The 20,156-nt window shown below is 38.4% G+C and overlaps 1 protein-coding gene across 9 annotated transcripts in view; it reads left to right on the top strand.

The window, feature by feature from the left end:
• The window catches only part of kansl3 (KAT8 regulatory NSL complex subunit 3), an 18,544-nt gene extending 296 nt beyond the window's left edge, over positions 1-18,248 (top strand). The window contains exons 2-20 of one of the 9 annotated variants that reach the window (XM_061728896.1): positions 4,129-4,402; positions 4,521-4,691; positions 4,813-4,903; positions 6,382-6,567; positions 6,684-6,812; positions 6,922-7,038; positions 7,152-7,250; positions 8,555-8,626; positions 8,717-8,791; positions 8,909-9,066; positions 10,002-10,065; positions 10,187-10,375; positions 11,704-11,860; positions 12,229-12,306; positions 12,662-12,835; positions 15,973-16,060; positions 16,285-16,400; positions 16,804-16,910; positions 17,404-18,248. In XM_061728896.1, coding sequence (XP_061584880.1) covers positions 4,194-4,402; positions 4,521-4,691; positions 4,813-4,903; positions 6,382-6,567; positions 6,684-6,812; positions 6,922-7,038; positions 7,152-7,250; positions 8,555-8,626; positions 8,717-8,791; positions 8,909-9,066; positions 10,002-10,065; positions 10,187-10,375; positions 11,704-11,860; positions 12,229-12,306; positions 12,662-12,835; positions 15,973-16,060; positions 16,285-16,400; positions 16,804-16,910; positions 17,404-17,640 — 2,517 coding nt within the window. In that variant the 5' untranslated portion in view covers positions 4,129-4,193 and the 3' untranslated portion in view covers positions 17,641-18,248. Of the gene's footprint in view, positions 1-4,128; positions 4,403-4,520; positions 4,692-4,812; positions 4,904-6,109; positions 6,187-6,381; positions 6,568-6,683; positions 6,813-6,921; positions 7,039-7,151; positions 7,251-8,554; positions 8,627-8,716; positions 8,792-8,908; positions 9,067-10,001; positions 10,066-10,186; positions 10,376-11,703; positions 11,861-12,228; positions 12,307-12,661; positions 12,836-15,972; positions 16,061-16,284; positions 16,401-16,803; positions 16,911-17,403 lie in introns of those variants that run through there. The other 8 variants (XM_061728901.1, XM_061728898.1, XM_061728897.1 and 5 more) reach the window with 8 other exon arrangements.
• Positions 18,249-20,156: the final 1,908 nt, after the last annotated feature.

The following is a 20,156-nucleotide window of genomic DNA, read 5'->3' on the forward strand; positions in this document are numbered from 1 at the left end:
TTACAGTATTAAGCCGTTTGTTTATGTTGCGGTTATGGTTACACTAACCCAAAATCGGTTCAATGGCTGTTTTACACGGTTTATTTGATATTCATGAAGATGATGGGTCATGATGACCACAAAGCACCTGTGTTTCAACATCAATGTTGTTACCGAGTAATGAGCTGCTTATTGTAGGAACTCTCCTTAACGACGAAAACGAAGGACTATATCTATATCAGCCAGTGGAGTTAAACTATGGAACAGAATGGATTCAGAATTAAAACAATGTCCAAACATTAACCAGTTAACCAAATATAAAAACATGATTCTCACGAGATACAAAGAGGAAAGGGTTTAGCGGCTTTTAGGGGCCTGAATATAACACTATTGGGTGAACGGGTAGATCTGTGTATATTTATATACAGAAATGGGCAGCAAATGATATATGTGTGTGTGTGTGTGTATGTATATATATATATATATATATATATATATATACATACATACATACATACATACATACATACATACATACATACATACATACATAGTGTAAATAAGTATATTTATGTAAATATCTATATGGGCATATGTGTACAAATATATAAAAATATTCAACTGTGTGTGTGTGTGTGTGTGTATGTATGTAGGTATGCATGCATGCATGTATAAGTATGTGTGTGAGTACAATAGTAGTAATAATAATAATAACAACAATACTGTTACTTAGCAGTGTGAGTACAGTGTGTGAATAATTATAAATACAGGTTAAATGATCAGTGAATGGGGGTAGGACTAAATAAGTTTACACTTCTTCCTACTCCTGTTTTGGCACATGTAAATCAAGATAACAAATTTGAAAGGAGGAAATTCCTTGTTTTGCTGTTGTTTTCTTAAACTTCTCATGAAGTGTTGTTTCTTTACATGTACAAAAATCAAATAAAAAAAAAAATTCACAGTCTCACAGCTCCTGCCCATAATTTAAAGTTATCTAAATTCCCGAGTAGTTCCCATCAATACATGCGCAGTAGTCATATAGTCCTTGTTCCAGACCAGATATCAGTACCACTCAAGGTGACAAAACCTGATTATGATTTTTGAAAAGATCCATGTCTATAGATGATATTTTGGTATGATAACCCTTCCTGAGTGGCAGCTGTATCAGAGTTATCAGCTCATGAAGTTACCCACCCCCTTCAGAAAATTACATTTTAGTTGCTGTTGCATATCCTGGTTTAGACTCATGTACAGGATATCTGTCAATGTTTCACAATATTGTGTTTGGTATCATTTTAAAGGGGGCCTTTTAAGCATTCATTCAAGCTGAGATGTGAATCTTTCTGACCAACACAGAGGTCACTGCAGCTCTTTAAACTATAAACAACACACATTTTTTGCCTAAATGATATCCTATCTTTTAGCCATGTGTCATCTAGGAACAACAGTGAGGCAACATACAAAAACTGGAATACTCACAGGACCCCTTTAAAAGGATACCAAAGACAACATTGTGAAACATTGACAGATATCCTGTACATGAGTGTAAACCAGGATATGCAGCAGCGTCTAAAATGTAATTTTCTGAAGGGGGTGGGTAACTTCATGAGCTGATAACTATGATACAGCTGCCACGCAGGAAGGGTTATCATACCAGAATATCATCTATAGACATGGATCTTTTCAAAAATCATAATTAAGTTTTGTCACCTTGAGTGGTGCTGACAAGTGAAATTTTGGGCTCTGGCCCACGGACTAATAGCTTTAGCAATGTTGTTGTCTCCTCGAAAACATTTTCTCATCCTTGACACATTTCTAAAGGTGCAGAGAACATTGTGTGTATGTATATGTGTGTATATATATATATATATATATATATATATATACATACATACATACATACATACATACATACATACATACATACATACATACATACATACATACATACATACATACATACAGTGGATATAAAGTCTACACACCCCTGTTCAAACTTTTCCACCTTTTAATGTGACCTACAACCTGTACAACGCAATTGGAAAAACAAACTGAAACCTTTAAAGGGGAAAAATATAACATAAAAAACGTAAAAGAACGTGTTTGCATAAATATGCGCACCGTTAAACTAATACTTTCTTGCAGCAGCTTTGGCTTTTATGACGACACTCAGTCTTTTTGAGTAGGAGCCTATTAGTGTGGCAGATCCTGATGTGGGAATATTTTCCCACTCATCTTTGCAAAATTGCTCCAAATCTGACAGATGGCGAGGGCATCTCCTGTGCACAGCCCTCTTCTGATCACCCCTCAGGTGTTTGATGGGATTCAGGTCTGGACTCTGGCTGGGTCATTCCAAAGCCTCAATCTTATTCCGGTGAAGCCATTCTGTGGTTGATTTAGATGTGTGTTTTAGGGTCAATGTCGTGCTGAAAGATGAAGTTCCTGTTCATCTTCAACTTTCTAACAGAAGGCCGAAGGTTTTGTGCCAACACTGACAGGTATTTGGAACTGTGCATAATTCCCTCCACCCTGACTAAGGCCCCAGTTCCATCTGAAGAAAAACAGCCCCAAAGCGCATGATGCTGCCACCACCACACTTCACTGTAGGTATGACAGGACTCCCACCCCATGAAGGACACCTTCAGAGCGCTGGAGAGCTCCTTCAGCGACAGGCTCCTTCACCCTAGGTGTGTGAAGGAGCGCTACAGAAGGTCCTTCCTCCCTGCAGCTGTGAGACTACACAACCAGCACTGCTCACAGTAGACCACATACAAACCTGACAATAAATGTACATAAGGGAAATAATGTGCAATCTTTCACTCACTGCAACGTGCAATTATGTATATATATATCCATCTGTAAATATCCGTCTGTTATCTTTTTCATATACTAATATCTTATTATTTATCTTTATTCTTCTTCTTATTATTATTATTATTGTATACCAGTTTACTGTTTATAGTGTTTATAGTGTGTTATTATTATTACTGTGTTACTACTTTTTTCTATTGTTGCCTCTTGTTTTTGCACTATCCCCTTTGCTGCTGTAAACTGCAAATTTCCCCTCTGTGGGACTATTAAAGGTTTATCTTATCTTATCTTATCTTATGGTGTTCTTTTGGTGATGAGCAGTGTTGTTTTTGCGCCAAATACCTTTTGGAATTATGTCCAAAAAGTTCAACCTTGGTTTCAACAGACCATAACACATTTTCCCACCTGCGTTTAGGAGATTTAAAATGTCTTTTTGCGAAATTTAGCCGGGCTTTGATGTTTTTCTTTATAAGATAAGGCTTCAGTCCTGCCACCCTAGAAGATGGGAGATTGTTGTCTCATGTATTACACAGCCGGTACTTGCCAGAAATTCCTGCAGCTCCTTCAGTGTCTTTTGGCATCATCCATGACCATTTTTTTCTTGTCTTACCATCAATTTTGGAAGGATATCCTGTTCTTGGTAATGTCACTGTTGTGCCATATTTTCTCCACTTGATGATGACGGTCTTCACTGTGTTCCACGGTATATTTAATTCCTGGGAAATTCTTTTGTAGCCTTCACCTGACTGATATCTTTGAATAATGAGATCCCTCTGATGCTTTGGACGCTCTCTGCAAACCATGGCGTGTGCTGGAAGATGTGGCTACAAAAATGTCAGGAAAAGCCCACTAGAACAGCTGAACTTTATTTGGGGTTAATAATAAGCACTTTATTTGTTGACAGGTGTGTGCTGACTCCAATTTAACATGAGTTTGAATGTAATTGGTTAAATTTGAACACAGCCACATCCCCAGTTATAAAACGGTGTGCACACTTATGTAACCACATTATATCACTTGTTTGTTTTTAGTTTACCTTCCTGAAATATTTCTGTTTGTTTTTCAATTGCGTTGTACAGGTTATAAGTCACATTGAATGTGGAAAAAGTTGTGAATTATTTGTTTTGCTATAATTTTTTAACATCACGAAAACCTGGCATTTGAACAGGGGTGTGTAGACTTTTTATATCGACTGTGTGTATATGTGTGTATATATATATATATATATATATATATATATATATATATATATATATATATATATATATCCTTCTTAGGTAATTAATTATTTTCTTTGTTTGTGTGTATTTTTGATTTATTTATTTTGTCTTTCTGCAGGTTTGGGCTGAATCCACTCAAACTGCAGAAGACCACTTGTGGGCCCTTTGGGGCCCTGGAAGAGGATGTATCGTGGCGATAAGGATTTTCAGACCTCGGGACGCAAGATGGGTACATCATTGCTTTTCCAGTTGTCAGCTCATGAAAGGGAACTAGATCTGGTTTTCCTGGACCACAGCTATGCCAAACCATGGAATGCTCATCCAGATGCCAGCAGTGCTCGGCCAACTAGGGCACTATTCGTTACACCCCGTCGCCAGCCTGAACCATCATCGTGAGTCAGACAGCTCCCAAGTAGAATCTATATATATATATATATATATATATATATATTATATAAGTTGTTTTCCAATGTGATGCAATAATTTGATTTTATCTTCTTTTGTATGCAGAGATGCTGATTCTCTCTTAGATGTGGAAACAGTCACACAAACTCCTGTTCCTCTATATGATAATCAGAAAGCTCTTAATGTGATGAAGGAGTGTGAGCGGCACGTCCTTTTTGCTCGGACAGTTGCTGAGAATCCACCACCCCCTGATGACTGGGAAGAACATCTAAACAAGTAATTAAACGCACGGACTGATCTACCTATAACCAACAATAATATTTGACTCTTTTCATTTATCGATTATAAGTAATATCCCACTTGTATTAACCTTTTTTGACAATTTGTTTTGTTGTAGGACGGGGTGGTCAGTGGCTCAGAACAAATTGTTCAACAAAGTCCTTAAAGCTCTTCAAGCTGAGAGATTGGCCCGTCTAGCCAATGAAAATGTAATGTACTTACTTTTTCCCCTTTCTTTTTTCTTTTCTTAATGAGCACTGTGTAGGTTTTGTATGAATAGTCATTTCTTTATGAATCCACATCTGTATGCATTTGAGGCTTAATATACATTTCCAACTGTATCTGAAAAATAATTTGAACTCTAATCAAGATATTTTCTGTGAAAAATAATTATGTTTGGGTTTGGTCTTTAGTAAAAGCCCTCAATTAAGACATTAGATCACAAGTTATGTGCAAGGGATGTTTATTGTTTTTTGGGGGGAGGGGGTGTTTATTTTGTGTTTTTGATTATTTGTCCAAACAACAGGGCTGCACGATTAATCGTTAAAAAATCGCGATCTCGATTCATGCTTGAACACGATCTCATTTCCAAATGACGACGATTTAAAAAAAAAAAAAAAAAAAAAAAAAAAAAATTAAAGATGGCTGCATAAAAAAAGGACTAGGCCTAAGTTCTAGGTTGTTGTAGTCCTGTCATGGTCAACTATCATGTTGTCATGTTTGTTATATTTTGTTAACGATTGTGGATTACATTTGGAGAAACATCTACCTTTCTCATCACCTGACACATATTGCACATAAATATTGTTAAAATTGTTATTGTTAAAATTATTTAAAGACAAGAGAGATGTTTATTGTTTTTATGTTCAATGTCAGCTGTTACAGCAAAAAGCAGCCAGAGGAATAATTTGTTGCCTCAGAACTACAGGATCTGTTACAAGTCCCCTTTCTGAAAGGGTGTTCAACTCAGGGAGGAACAAATATTGTTCAAAATTGTTATTATTGTTTAAATTATTCAAAGGTTTGTGTAAAGAAGACAAGAGATGTTTATTGTTATTATATTTTTGTTCAGCTGTTGCAAAGTTAAAGTAATAAGTGCAATAAATTTTATATTGGAAAAAAATCGTGAGAGAATCGTGATCTCAATTCTAAGCAAAAAAATCGTGATTCTCATTTTGTCCAGAATCGTGCAGCCCTACCAAACAGAATACAAAAACTTAACTGGAATGATCTGTTTCAATTTTGTCAACTACTGACCTGTCAGTCAAGTAAGCCAGTTACAGTAATTGCGTGTAAAAATTGTGGGAAAATGCTAAGTAGTCACCAAATCTTAAAGCATTTGAAGGTGACAGAAATTAAGAAGACCATGCTACCTGTCCACTTGTTTAAAAAAAACACTTTTTGCTACTCTGCAGTGGAGGGTAATCTGAGGACTTGGATGCTAGCTTTCCAGCCAAGCAACAACAGGGGCATCTGAAACAACAGGAGCAATGTTTGTGCTTTATTTTACATGCAAACTATGGATTGCTTGTTCAGACAAATTATGCTCCAGTTATCTGACTTTTGAACGACGAAGTGTAATAAAAACTATAGACATTTTTTGCTTGACGAAATGCTCTGCTGCGTCTTTAAGATTAAATAACAGCATGTCCGTTGATGTTATTGGTCATTTCCTTCATCCCCTTAGACCTCCAATGAACCGATTTTGCGGAGGGTAGCTGTGGACAAGTGTGCCAGGAAGGTACGACATGCGCTCGCTAGTGTGAGCTGGGACACTAAACTGACACAGTGGTTACACACCACCCTGATTGAATCTTTAAGCCTTCCCATGCTTGCTGCTTATCTGGATGTGCTGCAGACCCTCAAAAGCAAGGTATGATCTCAGTGATTTAATGAACAGCAAATATTTTTCTATACTTTCTGTCGGCTCCATGCATGTCCTGTGACTGGGATGCAAAAGTGACAATTCACCTCTCTTTGTTTGGCAAGCTGCCTACGCTCATTGACAGAATGTTACTGCCATCTGCAAAGACTGGAGCTCCAAGTGCAGAGGCTCTATCATTACTACTGAAGAGGCCTTGGGATCCGGCTGTTGGAGTTTTGTCTCAAAACAAACCGGTAAAAGCCCTTTCCACAAAAGTTGTATTACTTGTTTCTTTTATATTTATCTCTACATGATATGTGACTTTCAAAGACAAAATCTTTTCTGTGTTCTTGCATGTTTTAGACCAAGCTTCCTGGATCTCCTCTCATCCTTATTGCACCATCAAGTCCAACTAATCCTACCCTCTCTACCACAAGGCGAATGAGATTCTGGCAGTCACAGCTCTCCTGCTTGGGAAAGGTCTTAAATCTCACTCATTAAAAAAAAAAAAGATGTAATCTATGATGTGTGCTTTTTGTTTTTACTTTTGCCTTTACTTTTGCCTTTTTGCTCAAAGTCTGTTTCTATTTCAGGTCATCCCAGTGCATACGCATGTGAACAGCGGGGCCAATATTAGTGTCACACAATGTTTGGAGCACATGTTGGGGACTGTCAGGGCTAAAGTCATGGAGGTAGGAATCACTGCTTTTATGCTTTTATATATTTGTTTTTGTCACTGTAATTGTTGTTTTCTCTGAATTTTAATAAAAATATAGCTGGCTTGTTTAAATATGCAGACTGAATAATCATGTTTCACTAAGGATGTATCAGTCCGATATTGGTATCAGATAATGGGGCTGATCTATTCATTTATACAGTGTTGTGCATCACTTGATACATCACAACTACTATGTGGGGTTTAAAAAAAGTATGTTATACTCTTGAAATTTACTTGGTTTCTTTATTGAATGGTGTTTTTTTTTTTTTATGAGTGTTACTCTCCTAGTTCTTTCTTCATATCTATGACTCTCCGTATCTTTCTCGTGAGACAACAATGAAAAAAGAAGATGTCAGCTTTGAAGAGTTATCTTTAATCTTTGACAAATTTTTGCGATTGCCGCAACTGCTGTTGTGAAAATAGTCAACAGAGGATGATGGGAATGGATAATCATTCAAATAATTATTCCAGCAACGTCACATCCAGCACTACCTGTAAAATGTGTTTCCAATTACACTTTTGCGATAAACTGGATTATCGACACATCTAAAAAACCACCTCGTAAAAATGTACAAGGGTTTTTGAGATATTTGCCAGTTCTTTCAAATTAGAGGAGTTTCCATTACAGGTTTTTCGTTGCGATATTTGGGTTTTGCCCAAATCTATGGTTAATGGAAATGTAAAATACACCATTATCCTACTAATCCTGCCCTCTTTACAACCGAAGGAATTATAATTATTATCTTAAGTACATTGTGCCAGTCTTTATTTCTGACTTGGATGAAGATCATATCACATTAAATGGCAAATTTATAAAGAAAACAAGTTAATTCCAAGAGTTTACATATTTATTCATGCTACTGTGTTTTAAGTGAAATATCAAGGAGTACATTTATATTTATGTGATGATATGTTGCTTTTTACTGTACAAAATAAGTAGTCTTCAACTCCAGCCTGATGTCTTTGGTCTCCACTGCCATGATATCAAACCTGGTATCAGGTACTAACAATGTTCAAAGCCTGGACATCAGTACCAGAGTAGTGTTTTATAAAAATGACAATTTGCAAATGTAGAAGCACTATAAAGACACATTTATTTTACATAAATAATAGTTTGTTGTTGAGTTGTTTAATCAATTTCTTTTTTTTTTTCCACCTTTCATGTCTATTAGGGGAAAATTAAAAAAAAAAAAAAACTGATTTTGGATTTCACTGTAGATCTATCTACTTGTAAGCACCTGCAGCCGTATTAATCATGCTTATAAATTTTGCCACCAGGTCCACAGCCACTTCCCTCACAAACCCATAATCCTGGTTGGCTGGAATGCTGGCGCTCTGATCGCTTGTCACGTAAGATTGTTTTATAATCTCATGTGAGGCTTCAAGGTTCATTCATAAGGTTATCAAAGAGGCCATTGTTTTGACACTGCTCAATTTTAGGTGTCCCTTATGGAATATCTGACCGCCGTGGTTTGTCTTGGCTTCCCCTTAATCACAGTCAACGGGCCGAGAGGGGTAAGACCGCAAACACATTTAGTACATTCTTGCCAGTTTGTATGTATAATGTTGTTTTTGTATTTCTTTTAAGGAAAGGGAACTTCAGTAAATGTTGAATTATATTACGGTTTGCAGGATGTAGATGACCCGCTGCTGGACATGAAGACTCCTGTGTTATTTGTGATCGGACAAAATGCTCTCCAGTGTAGCACAGAAGGCATGGAGGAGTTCAGAGAGAAGCTGCGGGCCGACAACAGCATGGTGGTGGTCGGGGGATCAGATGACAACCTCAGGTTGGTCACAGTATTCACCCATTTGACCTGAGGTGGCTTTTAAGCACCAGAGCTGAAATTAGGGCTGGGGATCGATTCAAATGTCAAGAATCAATTCGATTCCGATTCTTAAGATTCAGAATCGATTATCAAGATTTGATTCGATTCCGATATTGATTTGGGTTAGTGTTATTAAAACAGTTTTTTGAGCTGTTGCATGAATTATATGACTGTAGTTATGCAAAATATTACTACTAGTATTATATTGAGATTAAACAGCAAGTATTGGCAGCTAATGATGCTGTAAGGACCAATCAGCTCCCAGAATGCTGATCTAACTGCTTTCAGAAACATCATGTGGGTCAGAATTACCAAACAGATCCAGGGATGAAACAGAGACGGATGAAATCGGTTTTATTTTTTCCCACATTCCGTTTTTATTTGTTCCATTTTCGGTCTATTTTGGTTTTTAACTTTTGAGCATTTGGTTTTTAGCATTTTTTGCAAATGTAACCCCCAGAAAGTATATAAAGTAATGAAATAGACAATTTATGCAATGATAACCTAACACTTTAATGTTTTCATACCTTTAAACATATTTAAAGGCAAAAACATGGCACCAGTTATTCTCGTGTCCAACAAAACATTACTTTTTTGGGGATAAACAAAAAAATAGCCAAAAGTTGTAATGTAATGATGAAAAAAAAAAATACATAAATAAAAGAAAAGAAAAAAAACAAAAACCAAAAAAAATCGATCTTTAGATATATGAATCGATTTTTAGGAATTAATATGAGAATCGATTTAGAATTGGGAAATCGATTTTTTCAACACAGGCCTAGCTGAAATATCCTCATACTGAATCAGGGCTGAATGGATCATGGAGGAAAAAAAAGCTTTTATATTGAATACTTTGTAGCTGAATGTTGGAGTCGTAACACAAAGTCCCTCCACAGAATCAGTTCAGCAAAGATGAAGTCTGAAGGACTGACGCAGACCATGGTGGATCGCTGCATTCAGGTTGGTCATTATAACTGAAATTGTTTTTCAGTTGGGACTATTTTCAATTTTTCATCAGCTGATGTTCTTTTGGGAAAAACAAGACGAAAAAAAAGAAAATCATCCTTTTCTTACTCTTCAGGATGAGATAGCTGATTTCTTGTCAAGTGTCCTTGCACGGGCAGAGGGCCACGGTCATGGCTCAGGAGAGATGAGGGATTTGGATACAGAGAAGAAGAAAAAACCCAGAAGAGAGCTTCCTTTTGACATGGATAGAGGACGACCTTCCTCGCCTGCGCTTAGAGTTCCCATTTCACCATCAGGTTCAGAGGTAAGAAGTCTCTTTATTTTTACTCAACAAATGAATCCCCTGAATTTTAACATATATGAGGAACCACTAAAATGAGAAGCTTGTGCAAATTGTAAGGTAAAATAGGTGCACGTTTGGTGGAAAAGCTGTCTGTTGTATGTTGGGCTTATTTTGAAGATGACAGACCTAACATGCTCTGTTGAGCTGCTCTTTTGTTCAAGTATATGCAGCTGAATTAGCCAAATATTTGAGATTAATAAGCAGCATATCAGAGTTTGAGGAGACGGGGTAAACCAGTGTAATCTAATGGTGGAGGGACATGTGGGTCCAGTCAGATTAATACACAAATATACACGGTGGTGTAGTATCTCATGCAGGTCATGGTAATCCCAAAATAGTTTGAATACTATTCAACTGCTTCTTGGTCCTGGGTGAAGCTTAATTGCCATCTCATTTATTCTCTTTCATCTGTTAAATAAAACTGGGGGAAAAAAATCAACAAACAGGAAGAGTTGTTTTCTCCTTCTTTTTCATTGCTGCCTCCAGCAGGAATAAAACAGCGCATCTGGCCTTTTGTAGGAGAAAATCATTAACTTATTTGCATATAGGGCAAGGCAAGGCAAGTTTATTTGCAAGGCAATTCAAGGTGCTTTACATAATTAGAGGGTGAGATCTAATCACAAGTTGCTACTCAAGACACGTGTGGAGACGTTTTAATGCCAGGCGTGCACAGACATGCTTAAGCTTGAGTTATGGTTCTGCGTCAAAAACGACGCCGTGCCTACGGCGTGTGGTACGCGTCGACGCAGACCACACGCCGTCACTGACGCGTACCTCCCAAAAAATTGTAACTACGCGCCGAGGCGACGCAGACCAAACGCAGACCGAGAGGGCTGTGATTGGTTCGTTTGGTAGCAACGCATTTCCGGTTTGAAGCAGTCGTGAACTTTCGGCGCTCTTTTCTTCGTGTATGTGTGATTTTTTTTTTTTTTTTTTTGCACAATAGTTGTCCTTATTTCTTTGATTCAATGTGACCGGAAAAAGTTGGATAAACCATTCAGGAAAAGATCGCAAATTAGCGGTCAGGGGGGGTACTGCACCGTGGCGAAATGGAGTGACAGAGAAGTCCGAAGGGTTCACGCCGGCGTCACGGTGACGGCGTGTGCTCTGCGTTGGTTTGACACAGAACCATAATTCACGCTTTAGAGTTGTCCACTTGTGATCAGATCGCTGCAGATGTTGAGAAGGTTGAAATAGTTCAAATAGCATAAAAACCTGTGCTGTGCATGTGATGGATTGTAATGAATGATGCTTCATCAGATGTTTGTTCCTATTCATTGTGTCCTCAGGATCTTTCTAGTGTCTGCAGTAGTCCCACATCAAGTCCCAAACCAAAATCTTCAAGTTTGTCTCCAGCACAGAAATCCAGCCTCATCACAGCGACACAGCTCCTCAAGACCCACATGCAGCGTTCTGGCACAATGCTCACTCACAAGCAGGCACAAGGTTTGTTCACCCCCTCACTCATATCTGGGTGCATCGAACACAGCTATGCAACCATTCACGTTCACCTAGATGTGCGCAATGATTCTTAGTACTTGTGCCTAAACAGGTCAAATTTGCCCCATTTGTTTGTTTAAACTTGTTGGGATGAGTCAATGACCTCGGCTTCTGATATAATTTGCACAGATTGTGTAAGCTGAGCAGATGGGGTGATATGCAAGATGTTTTTTATGTATTTATTAATTTTTTTTAAGGGATTGTCACGTCACGACATCTGACAGGGAGAGATGGAATGTGACTGAAATACTTTCCTTTCATCCTCTTGTCTCTTCTCCTTATACGACTTTCTGGCTTTTTCTAATTCATTCCAGCTCAGTTTGCTGCTTTTATGAAACAAAACATGCTTGTGAGGAAAAATCTTCCTCCTGGCACACCTCCATGTATTTTTGGTAAGTGTCTATCTCCCTTCCTTTCTTCATTCCTTCCTTCCTTCCTTCCTGCCTAATCTATCCTTTTCTCTCACATTTCTTTGTTTCCATCTCCTCTATTGTACGTGAATGTTGTATATTAAATTATTCTTCAGGACTCAAACACCCACTGAATCGCACAAAAAAAAATAAAACATTCTGTTAGTACTCTGTAGACCACAGCGCAATGGAGGTTACATAACAGACTTTATTAAGCTTGGTAAAATTGTCAATAATAATATGAATAGTAAGATCATCTAAGGATAAAACAAAAGGCTCAAGTCACTTATGCCCTTCTTTCAATGTGGACGCTCCTCTTTTTGTTCATGTGGTGCAGTGCCAGTTACCAGTGATCAGATGGAAGGTCTTGACAGAGATGAACTGAGATCTCATGGCAAGAGGAGACAGACGCCTAGTCCCACACCAAGCAAAGCTTCCAAGAGGGCGAAAATTAAAGTCACCATTGTTTCTCAAAGCGAGTCAGGAGGAAGTGGCGTCAGCCCCCCTGAAGGTACAAAACCCAGTAATCTTGCATAGTAAGATACAGAGACGGTCCTACAAATCCTTTTGTTCCGACATCTATTCAAAAATCTCATTGACTGACTGACTCCTAAAAACGATTATAGATCGTTGCAATAGCATGTTTCAAATTATTTGCTCAACCATCTATCAAAAGTATTTAAAATATTTTATCAGACATACAGCCCATTTAAAAGAAGAAAACTCACATTTGTGTATTATTTAGCATTGCGTGCAGCACAATCAACGTGAACCAGGATAAGATAAGCTGAGGGTTAAGTGATGAGCACAGAGGAAAAATAAACAAATAACTACTCCTGTCAAACAGAGCAGAACTCACTAATTTTCTGTTTTTTTTTGGGCTCTAGTGGCCCTTTATTCAAAGTATACAGACAGGAAGGGGGTAGAGAGAGAATGGGGATGACATGCAGTAGGGGTGTAACGATACACTAATCTCACGATACATGATATTGAGGTCACGATAACGATACGATACGATATTATAACAGTATTTTTTTTAACAACCTTGAATGAGGAACATATGACTGGAAAAAAATTGTCTTTTATTTGAAAGACACAAAATACAAAACAATGCTGTACGTTTGCTCTATTGTTACAGTTTGTAATGATTTATAACTGTTTAAGTTTTAAAGAGAAAGCCAGGCCAACCATTTTCCACAAACTGAACTAAAAGTAAATGTCAGGTTTGCATTATGCACCTTCAGTAAACATATTTTGCCACAAACTGACTAGTTTCTCTCAAGTATGATTTGACTTTTTTCTTTCTAATTTAACAACTAAAATTAAATAAATAAAAGTAAATAAATACATACAATTTTGCATCATAAAAAAGATTGATTCATGCTCACCTTATATGTGTAAGAGGAGATTTATTTTTGTTAAGAAGGTTATTTTGGTAATTCATGGTTCATTATTTTATAAATATATTCTTTATATTCTGATGTAAATCAGGGACTATAATTACACTAGTCAGTTTATCTGTAGTTGTTAATATGTTTTAGATTGGGCGGAGTGATACAGCACTAGGTGCTATGTTGATGCTCTAAAATCCTACGCTGTTGAGCGGACATTAAAGTACACTGGAGCTCAGCAGAAGTTGCCTGCGTGTTTATCCTACTCACGACCCGAAAAAGGTTTAATTTAATAAGGTAAGGCTTAACTCTACACCAGCCTTACATTAGTAAAAGTTCAGAGCTCAAAACGGGACCACAAGACGGGACTAGTTTCTTCTGAGCGGAGTAAGATTTTGGTTCCCGGGTCGAGGTGCGGTCGCGGTCGCGGTCGGATGCGCGTTTCTAGTCAACACAATAGATTAATATTAATAACCCAATATCGCGATACACCTTGTCACCTCCACGACACGTATTGTGACGTTTTTGTATCGCGAAATTTCGTGGCACGATATATTGTTACACCCCTAACATGCAGCAAAGGTGCGCAGGCTGGGATTTGAACCTGCGACCACTGCAGGAGGACTGCAGTCTCAGTATATGAGCTGCTTGCTTAACCCACTGCGCCACAGAGCTGCTAAGAACTCATTTAACTAATTTAATTCAAAGATGAACCGGAATGTGTCCAAAACACCAATGTAAGTACAACTTGAGATCACCTATCCCCATAACTGAAATGCCCTGTAAGAGGTGTCTACAGAAGCAAATTGTAATTGCATCATGTCAGGATGTTGGAAAACAACATCATGACATCAGTGATTTTCATTGCTTCCAGTAGAGGTGCCCAAGAGTTGGCACAAGAGGCTTTTGGATGTTCCCCAACTGCTGCAGGAAGAGTTACTGACCTACAGGACATCCAGACATCGGAGGGTTGATTAATCAGTCAATGCTGCTGACCCTTGCAGGCAGTTGGACTTGTTATTACTGGGGTAGAGGGACTCTTGTCTCAGCTGCTTCTGTCAGGAGCAGGATTGGAGAGGGAATGTAACTTATGTAAAACGAGGGACGCCTGTACATGTTTGATATCTGCAGTTACATATATATATATATATATATATATATATATATATATATAATAATAAATATGGCCCATACATGCATGCTGTTAAATAAGAGGCCTTAATGACTGAAGGCAGCATAATTAATATTCATGTTAAAGGAAGGGCTCTAAGTCCATCTCTAGGTCACTTTGAGTTCTTGTGTCTACAGTAGAACTACAGTACAGTAGAAAATATAAAGAAGTGTTAGGACTATATTCCTGTATCCAACCTCTTGAAGGTGACCACAAGAGAAAATGTGACCCTACGTTGGCCTTCATGGCTCTGGCTGCTTCAGTTGGTACATTTTAGTGTGTGGTGACTTTAAAGCTGAACTGGGTAACCTTTAGAAGAAAGCTGGACTAATTTGCTGTGCTTCATGTCTGTCAGCCAAATCTTCCTACTAGTGAGGAGACTGCCATGCATGCACATGCATGTAACCATGGCAACTATACAAGTCGTAGCGATTGTTAGAGGACTCTTCCTTGTTATTACTGTTTGTTACTTGGCTACACTAGATTCTTGCAAACTGCATCAGAAGCATTTTTTTAAAGGTCGTCAGTCTTATGCATCCCTCTGAGGGTAAAGTGGCAGTTTAAGCGAATGTGTCATAAAGTTGATTTTTATTAAAATTACTGAGTTCTGCCTTAAATTCCTAATTTGTTTAGGATTTTCATGTGTCCTTTTGTGGGTGATATGCAGCTTCAGAATCTGAAACACTGTATTGATTTAGGGAGTCAAAAACCAGCAGTGAATCCCTACTTGGCACGATTACGGCAAATAAGCGTCGTTTTGCCACATTATGAAGAAATAAATCGTCCTCGTGTTAACCTTGACATCAAATTCAGCTGTCACAATTACTATTTATTTATTACTATTATTTTTTTTCCAGTTCTAAGTTAAGTTTGAGGTAATTCCTTCTTCTTTTATATATGTTAACCTTGTTTGCTTACTGTTTTTTTTTTATCTTTGTATTTCCTGGAAGTCACAAATCAATTTTTCCAGTGCTGATAGGATTTATGTTTGTAGTTTGGTTGACTAAGTGAAGAGATGTTTTTTTATTTTATTTTTTTTATGATTTATAGATCTTACTTAACAGCCATGTCTGCTCTTTAATGCAGTGGGTGTCTCTGGGAAGCCCTTAACGATGGCAGTAGGACAGGCTGTGGCTGGTGCCAAGGAGCTAACTGGACTTCTGACAGGCCAGCGGTAAGCTTTCCAGCACTGCTGCACATAGACACATTGAGCATAGATCGTTCAAAACCCTAAATAGGCCTAAACCCACGTCCACTCCCACGTCATTGGACAAAAATCTGTGTGGTGCAGAGGGATTGATGAGTGGTGGCACTCGCAGTTGGAGAGCTGAGTGATGGCCAAACAGTACTTGCTTGGGTAGCTCCTGAGTAGATCGGTGGTTATGTGTGTCACTGCAGGTCTGGTAGTCTCTCAGAGGTGTCTGGTGCCCTGTCCCCAGGCTCCAGCTCATTCAACAGCATGGTGTCAGGGTCCTCCACACCAGTCCAGGTGCAAACTCCAGCTGCTGCCCAAGGTATCTCTGTCTTGTCCTGCTTCGCTCACTTGTTTGGTCTCAACTGTGCCAATAAATTCAGCCCAGTAGCTTCAACTCTTAGAGCTTCTGTTGGGCTTATTGAATGAAATTGACATTCTGAACAGTGAGAGGACAACATATTTTAGCAAACATCATCATTAATCACCTCCTGCGCCATTGATACATGTCACTGAACAAAATCTTACCCCTTGGACATGTCTGTCATTCTTTGTGTGTGAGAGAGAGAGAGAGTGAGCTAGTTTACGTCCATCTAGTTTTGGTCGGTGGGCAAATTGGATGAGAGAGGAATTTTTAAACATACAAATTTACTTTCCATCTGTTTTTGGTTTTTGTTTTTACTCAAATTTCAGTGTCACACAATCGTTTTCTGTTTTTCTTGCAGCACCTTCCGCAAGCAGTCTTCTTCAAGGCCTAAGTTTCAGTCTTCAGGAGATCGTCACCAAAGCTTCTAACTTGCCCTCTCCAGCAGCACACGCAGGCAGCTCCCAGGTATCCCAGGATCACTCTGTTAAATTGCTTATTATTTTAGATGTCCATAATGATATTTTATCAAATGTAAAATCTTCCCAAATTAGTTGTTTTTATCAAGCTAGCACCATCATTAAAAAGTGGTTCTGCATCCTTTGTAGGCATACGTCATTCTCTACTCTCTCTTCCAGTCCGCTTTAAATTGTACATTGAAATGAGTAAAATTTTCCTTAATTCCACTTTTTGAGGTTTTTGTGTGACAATCAGATGATGAAGTGTGTTAAATGTTATATTTCTGTCTCAGCTGTTGCGTTTGCAAAAGTAACAACACAAATATAAAAAAATGACTTGTTTACAAGAGACTTTGTTGACCATATGTATGTTAAAGTCTACTAGACTTGTATTAATAGATACAAACTGTAAGAAATGATGTAATCCACCAACAGCCTATTTTTGTAAATGTCTAAAGGGAAATATAACAAGGTCATTTACTTTTTTACCCCTCCATTTTCAGGCTGTTTGTGGCAAATCTCAGGGCCCGGTCCTGAGCTCTGTGGGCACCAGCGGCAGTACTCTGCTCCGGGCGGTGCCTGTGGTCACCACAGGAGGACTGGCTAAAACCACTGCCATCCATCAGCTGCTCACCAACGGTGGGCTGGCAAAACTAGCAAGCAGCTTGCCCGGCTTGGCACACATCACAAATCAGACCACTGGTATGTGTCGAACTGCCAAAACACGACGGCCCCGTTGAATGCCCAGGGTTCATTCATCCTTTGTTGAAATAATAGTTCAGGATGTCCGTAGGCCAGACAGGATTACCGCATTAGAGGATCGTAGAGGACAATCCGGACACGTGAGAAGATAGTTTGCCTGGGAAAACGTGACTGGTCTAGGTTTATGGAGTCACTCTACGTCACCGGAGGGTAGATCAGTGGCTCATACCGAATGTCTGGTTTCTGTGTTCACAAAACCGCATGTAAAATGTAAAGTGACAATTCTGAAATGCCATCATAGTGAGACACCAATAATAAAAAATAAATGTAAATTGAAAATATTTCTTTTTGAAGCCATTTGAATCTGAAGCATTAAGTTGAAAACTGCTGTTGGAAAGGTTGACCAAATTTGATTAGGATGTTCCAGTCATTTTTTTATTTTTTTTGTCACATTTGTTTGTTATAATTGTCATTAAATGTTTATTTTGTTTGTGTCCTCATCCAGTAACATGTTTTGAATTCCTCCATTAAACCACCGGCTTATAACCATGAGTATGAATGCTATCTTCCTGAGAGTTGTGTTGAAAAGTGAATACGTCATTATCCAAGTTCTCTTCCTGATGTTATAATAAAGACTGGAATGAAACTCATTTGGTTTTCATTGTTCCCGTTTCCTTTTTTTATTTTAACTTTACTGTGCATCATTTGTTTTGTTATGTGTTTTGCCAACGTCAGCCTCCAGATATTCACCTTGACCAATCAAAATCTTTGTTGATTCAGAAGATTTAATTAAAACAGTGTCCTGACTTCTCTCACAACAGCTAGAGGCAAAATAAAATGTTTTTGCGGATTAGCAATTCTAGCTTGTTGAGTATTTTTTGTTTCATTTTGTGTGTTGTCAGGAGGGCAGAAAGCCCCAACTTCTATAACGGTGACCCTTCGAGGAGCACAGCCGAGTAAAGCAGGATCTCTCAGCCAAGCTGGGGAAAATGTGACGGCAGCTCATACAAACGAGCCTAAGGTGTGTCATTTTAGCACCGGATAGATGCACTCGGGGCTTTTTACTTGTTTATTCCAAACAAAATGATACATGTTAACTTTTACTTGGCTTGTGTATTGTTTTTAACTTTTCTTTACTGCACTTTTTATTGTTCATAAGCCGCATGAATATGCATCTTGATAAGATCAAAAACCTCAACCCAACTTTTCATGATAGTACATGAGGTTGCATACAAAAAAGCCATTGGTGCATATCCTGAGCACTTGAAGTGCATGAAGAAACACACTATTACTTCTAAATATGAGCAGCAGGTATTGATTCAGTAATAAGGTTTTATGGTTATAATTGCTTATGCAGATTAAAGGTTTTTATAATGAGACCGGATCTAAAAGTGTAATAGCAAATGACATAAACCTTGCCATGACCACAAAGTTACATTGTCTCCTTCAGCTCAGTGTAGCAAATTGGGAGGCTGTGCACAAAGTTGTGCTGCTCTGTTTATTTAATACACCTGAAACTAATGAAGAGTCTGTAATCACTCTATTGTTGTAGTTGGTCAATGAATATTTAATTGCTCTTAAAAGATTAATTATAGAAAACATTATCAGTTAATGTCACTGTGCCTTTGTACAGCAGTGAAGATCTGGGCTCACTGTTTCCAGATGTACGGTGGTGCTTCGCCAGATGCATTTTGGAGCGGCAACTTGCAGCGACGGACTCACAACCCCACAACATGAGGAAAAGTTGGCTCACATCCTCCAAAGGACTGCTCTTTTGAGATGGTGGAAAGGTCAGGCAGTGGCTGATGACAAGCTGCTAAATGTTCATCACGGACCAATACGCAGGAGTGGTCATATATATATACCAACGTCAGAGCTCTCTTTTACTTAAAACCCAACCATCTGTCCATTATTTATACCTGATTACTCCAGTTGAGGGCCACAGGAGCCCATCCCAGCTCTCTTTGGGCAAAAGGAAGGGGTACACCTTAGGCAATTTGGACGGTCCATCGCAAGGCCACATATAGACAACCAAACACATTCACACTCACTCCAATGGGCAAATTTAGACTCGCCAATTAACTTGACACGTTTTTGGACTGTGAAGTCAGAGTACCCGGTGAAAACCAACCCAAGCATGAGGAGAACACCCAAACTCCAAAAAGAAAGACCTGTGATGGGACATGAACTTGTTGTGAAGCAGCAGTGCTAACAACCAACAACCATGGTATCTTACTTAAAACCTAACGAGCAATCTCTAACAAGATATATAACATGAAATTATATCATGAGGGTAAACCACAAACTAACTGGCCTGTGGTAAAGCAGCTCGTGCAAGGTCTATAATGAGCATGTATGCAACGTTTGACGGTGACACTGTATGTTTAGTTAATTATTCTGTCGTTACCCTTTTTTTTTTTAAATACAATTTCCCATAATTGTCACAGGCCTAGATTAGTGTGATTAACTTGTCTGCCAGCTTGTGTGTGGAACATATGGATGTCCTATTTTATATTTCTGAGCATCTCCTTCATTGTTAAACAGCAACATTTCA

The sequence above is a fragment of the Cololabis saira genome, chromosome 9 (genome assembly GCF_033807715.1).
Source record: "Cololabis saira isolate AMF1-May2022 chromosome 9, fColSai1.1, whole genome shotgun sequence".
In the NCBI taxonomy this organism is placed as follows: domain Eukaryota; kingdom Metazoa; phylum Chordata; class Actinopteri; order Beloniformes; family Belonidae; genus Cololabis; species Cololabis saira.